Consider the following 5,470-nt stretch of genomic DNA (forward strand, 5'->3'; position numbering starts at 1 on the left):
GTACACGAAATTTAACGTAGATGATAGCTGTATATAACGGTGTGATGTCAAACTACCCGCTACGTAGATTGGGTAAATATAACGGAACGATTTTAGAATGTAACGCTTGGGCTGGGTGGCATCTATATAACCCGAGGGCCCACTCTGTTGCAATCACAACAACTTCTCTCCCCTCGCGCGCTCTCCTCCTCTCGGCTCTCGGCTCTCGGCTCTCGGCTCTCGGCGCTCTCGTCGTTCTGCGAAGGTCGGAACTGCTCTCCGACGAACACGAACGGGCACAGCTGCGAGGGTTCTTCCCTTCGATTTTTATTGCGGTGATCTCATTCCTTTCTTTTTTCTCTTGTTTCGTTTCGCTTGGTTCTTCATCCGTCGAAATTTTGATTAGGGTTCAGAATTTTTGTTGGTCTTGGGGTTCTTTTAATCGATTCTTGGTTGTCGACTTTCTTGTGGGAAGATCAATCTTTCTGGTTTTCTCGATCGTTTTTCGTCACCTAGCCAGTCTCGTTCTGGTTTCGATTGGAAAATATGTCTTCTTCGCGTTCTAGGCGTGTGGAGTACGACCGCTTCATCCCGTTCCGGTCGGCGATGGACATGGACTACGCACGCTTTGCCCTAACCGGGCCTTCGAGACCGCAGCGTGATGGTTCGAGGGAATCCCCATCGAGCGTGGCGTACCAAAAGCTTCTTGATGACTGCATTTTGAAGAACAGGTCTCGTATCCTCGCTTTCAAGACTGCACCTGAAGCGCCGGCCAGCAAGCTGCCCCAGTTTGACGAGCCCATTCGGCCGCAGAAGAAACAGCAGAGGCGAATCCCGAAAGAACCAGAGAGGGTTTTGGTAATCCACGGCTTGTTGGATGATAATGTTTTGAATCTCCTCGACTGGGGAAGCAATAATGTGTTGGCGATTGGTCTTAAGGACGCAGTGTATCTCTGGCACGCTGCAAACGAGTCGACTAAGCTTCTACAACCTGTAGAAGACAGAGGACCTATCACTTGCATCCGCTGGTCGCCAGACTGTGCAGTTCTTGCTGTCGCATTTGGCAATTCAGATTTAGACCTGATTGATCCAGCAACAGGACATGTCGTGGATGGGATGGAAGATGAGAACCAGGCCCCTGTGTTGTCACTTGCGTGGAGAAGTAATTCAATCTTGACAGTCGGAAGATTTGATGGCACTGTTGTTGATTATGACTTTAGAAAGGATGACATGTTCATCTGTTTCTATAATGGGCATCGGCGTGGAGTTTGTAGTCTTAAATGGTCCGTGTTGTCAGGGCGGTATTTGGCGAGTGGAGGGCAGGACAAACTAGTGCACATATGGGATGCCTGCATGCCTATCTCACGTCACCATCCACGTCAACGTCAATGGCTTCACAGGATCAGCAGCCACACTTCCACTGTGAAGGCCGTTGACTGGTGCCCAACTCGGAGCAACCTGCTGGCTTCTGGTGGAGGTTGCAATGATCATTGCGTTAAGTTTTGGAACACCGTTAATGGTGCTTGCTTGAACTCGATTGATGCTGGCTCTGAAGTTTGTGCATTACTATGGGACAAAAACAAATCTGAATTACTGACCTCCCATGGTTCGCCGAACAATCAACTCACCTTGTGGAATTACCCATCCATGACGAGAGTGGCTGAGGTTTCCGGTCATTCATCCCGGGTTCTTTCCTTGGCTGGGAGTCCACTGGGAGGTGTAGTAGCTTCTGCAGCAGCAGATGAGACAGTCAGGTTTTGGAATATCTTTGAGACTCCCAAAATAACAAAACCTGAACTGCCCTTTGCCCAATTTAATGTCATTAGATGAAAAGGTGGATAGGTGGAAATGATTAAGATTCCAAATGGAAGACTTCTCTAGTGCTTGACATGAAGATATGTTGTTGGTAACATTGCGATGGGAAGTTTTGTGGTGTCAAAGAGGCAGTACATTTTCATACAAGCGCATGGATTCGAGATCTTCAAATATGAGCGCAACCGCCTAAGGTAAGTTAGAAGCCTTACAGCCTTTTACAGCATTTTAGTAGGCTTATTTACGACATGACTATCATTGCAGCTACGAGTCTGATTTTTGTTTCCTATTTATTGTTTATCATTTCATAGTTATCGATATGATTATTGCCCAATTGATGAAACATGTGGTCTATAATTTTTGCCCAATTGTTATGATCTAATTATGTGGTTTAAAGTGATTTCAATTTGCTTCTCTTGTGTTTCTTTTTTGTAAGTTACTATCTTTGTCTCATTTTTGTTTAAGAATTTTTGTGCAGACTATATATTTTGTTGTGTATGCTAATCATGCATAATTAGATCAAACTGATAGATGCTTATTGTTTTTTTTCTTTTTTGAGTTGAGATTTCTTATGATATTCAATATGGCCTTGGTATCACATGAAGACATCACATTGCACACCTAGAAGAGTGTTTGACAATCGAGAGATCTATGCATTATAAGATGTAATTGCCTATGGCCTTATGTTTCTATTTTTCTTTCCGACTATAAGTTTCCTATGATATAAGTTAAACTTAAGAATTTTATATTCTTTTAGGACTATAAAGAAACTTTGAAGATTGAACTGTGTAGCTCTATTGCCAGAACAAAGCACTTGCAATATGACGTTAAGTATCACATGAAGATATCACATTGCCAAAACAAACTTTGAAGATTGAACCGTATAACAAACTTCAGATTTCCTTTTCCATTTTTTTTGAGTTGAGATTTCTTATAACATTCAATATGACCTAGTTATCACATGAAGACATCACATTGCATATCTAGAAGTGTGTTTGACAATCGTGAGATCTATGCATTATAAGAGGTAATTGCCTTTGGTCCTATGCTTCTTTTTTCTTTTCTAACTATAGGTTTCCTATGATATAAGTTGAACTTCAGAATTTTATATTCTTTTAGGACCATTAAGAAACTTTGAAGATTGAACTGTGTAGCTCTATTGCCAGATCAAAGTACTTTCACATGATGAATTTAAATCTTGCTATGGTGTCTTTGCTAAATCTTTATTCACAGATACAAAGATATTAATGCATCTTTGGATTTGCTTAGAGGGTGAAAATATGGAAACTTATGGTGTTGCACAACTATAATCATATTCAACAACTAAGAGATCTATGCATAATTTTGATCTAAGATGTAACTTCTTATGTCTTTATTTTTTGGGTGACTAAAGGTTCCCTAAAATATCCATTAGCCTTCAGATTTTTTATGTTGTTTTTGGACCATTCTAGAACCCATGAAAATATTTATTTGGTGTAGATCTTATTTCACTACGGAGTACTTTATTTCACTTGAAATAGTGTTTTTTTTAATGTTTATTTGCATATACAAAGATACTAAAGCATCTCAGGATTTTGTTTAGAGGGTGAAAAAATTTAGAAAATTGTGGAGTTGCAAAACTAGAATTGTGTTTGACAATCAAAAGACTGTTGATCAACCACTCAGATATTGTTTAAAAAACTGTTCATGAAATGAATAATTTGAAATTTGAAAATTTTCGAAAATAAGATAAGTTCAAGAGTGAAATCCAAGCCTAAAATTTTCTGTTTTTAGTAAGATGTGTCATAATTTCTGTAGAAAGCAGTTATTCAACCTAAGAGAACTGCAAACCACAGTATATACCATAATAGTAAAGAGATACCAAACAAATAAATCTATGAGCTTGATAAAGGTGAGGCATTGTAATTCTGTTTATTATGTTTTTCCCTGTGAAATGAACAAAAATATCAAATTTATATGTCTTTCCATGAATAGATTATGTCTTCTGCAACATAGATACACTTTTGATCCTAAGATAGGGCTTGAAAAATGATGTCAAATGGGATATAATGCAGTTCTAAAGTTTGGAAGTTAGCTTACTAGACCAACAGTTCATAAATGCTTCATTATAGTGATAGTGGAGTAGTTCGGGTCCTTCCGATTAACAGGATCTTCATTAAAGGTTTCGATTTGGATTTATCTTGCTGAATCAGCTGTAGTTGTAGCAGAGTGGTAGCAATGTTCATGTGCTTGATAGACAAACTTGCTATGTTTCATATAAATGTTCACCAATTAATGACATGGCTACTATTTCAGTATTTTTTCAATTATGCTATTGTGGTCATTTACCACAAGTTTCAGCATCCAAGCACTATATCTGAAATTTGCCTTTTGTAAGTATAACACTGACCTTTGAGTTGGTATTTCTTGTTTCCAACTTCCCTATTTGTTTACTGAGATTAAGGTAGCAGCAGCGGTTGTGATTATTTATTGCGATTCCAGTAATATCACATGTGGTACCAAGTTTGAATTTGACATGATAATTCCGATTGATTTATTTAAGTCATCATTTTTTTTAATAATCTATTCATGATCTTGTTGGTTGTAATGAGAGACAAATTGAATATTGGGTAAGCATTTGAAGTTTCCATCACCAAAGTTACCATCCCTTCCAACACCTCTACCTCTGTGCCCCTTGCCATCATCATATATATCTTGTAAACTATCATTGGCCTTATGGACAAGGCTAATGTGGTGGAGATTGATGATCCTCAGAAAGCTCCAGAGCTTGATCGAGACAAACAAGAAGCTGCAGTGAAGCTCATGGCCAACGGTGCGTGCACCCTTTGCAACACGGGGAAGGTGCATATACAACCTTCTTTTTCTCTTGATTAATGGTTATTGGTGTTTGAATTATAAAACTAGAAATCAGTTTTATGTTGTGAAATTATGTATTTTTTTATTGATGCGCGTATGCTTAGCTCACCCTTATTATCCAGAATAATAATTATTCATACTGGTCAGATTTTGTTATTCTCCCCTCTGTTTCAAATGGTCTGAATATTTCGTACCTAACATAGAGCCATCCATAAAAGATCCTTCTACTAGGTGCTTGTTAGTGTTTGACTTGAAGCCTCACACTTTGAATATAAATTTGAGAGAATTTGTACATGAATGAACAACCAGTTTACTTTTTTTTCCAAAAGTGGACGACTTTAGATAAAATCTCCAAGCTGATATGCTAGTCATTGTTTGTCATAAATGAACTAACAAAATGAAAGAAAGCAGGAAGAACTCGCAAGACTGAATGTTACATCTTTGGATAATGTATCATTCGAACTAGAAGCTCAGCTTAAACATACACTTTTCCTTCATTTGAATTAATGAATTGGTCCTCCCCTCTTTTTATGTGCTTTTTGAACTTCTTAATGAAATATTTCAAATTGTTTTGAAGAGTTCAATTATTCCAAGAATTACTTCAATGCATTTTAGTGATATACTAAGTGAACTGGTTTTGCAAAAAATTTATAAGTCATCTGTTATTATTTTGTTGAGCCTGCATATGGATTTTAAGAAGGAATATGGACACCATTTTTAAGTTCCATCATATTTTTTCCTCTTTTTCCCCTTTTCCTCCATAAATTTACGGTAAGGGTCTTTCCATAATTGTCAATATTATAACAAATGTCTACTATTAGTC

The 5,470-nt window shown here is 37.9% G+C and overlaps 1 protein-coding gene across 1 annotated transcript; it reads left to right on the forward strand.

The window, feature by feature from the left end:
* The first annotated feature begins 525 nt into the window (after positions 1-525).
* On the forward strand, positions 526-3,067 carry LOC135598237 (cell division cycle 20.1, cofactor of APC complex-like). Its single transcript, XM_065091775.1, has 3 exons — positions 526-1,478; positions 1,875-1,985; positions 3,025-3,067. Exons 1-3 carry the CDS (start codon positions 526-528, stop codon positions 3,065-3,067), a joined length of 1,107 nt encoding a protein of 368 aa, XP_064947847.1.
* Positions 3,068-5,470: the final 2,403 nt, after the last annotated feature.

The sequence above is a fragment of the Musa acuminata genome, chromosome BXJ2-1 (genome assembly GCF_036884655.1).
Source record: "Musa acuminata AAA Group cultivar baxijiao chromosome BXJ2-1, Cavendish_Baxijiao_AAA, whole genome shotgun sequence".
In the NCBI taxonomy this organism is placed as follows: domain Eukaryota; kingdom Viridiplantae; phylum Streptophyta; class Magnoliopsida; order Zingiberales; family Musaceae; genus Musa; species Musa acuminata.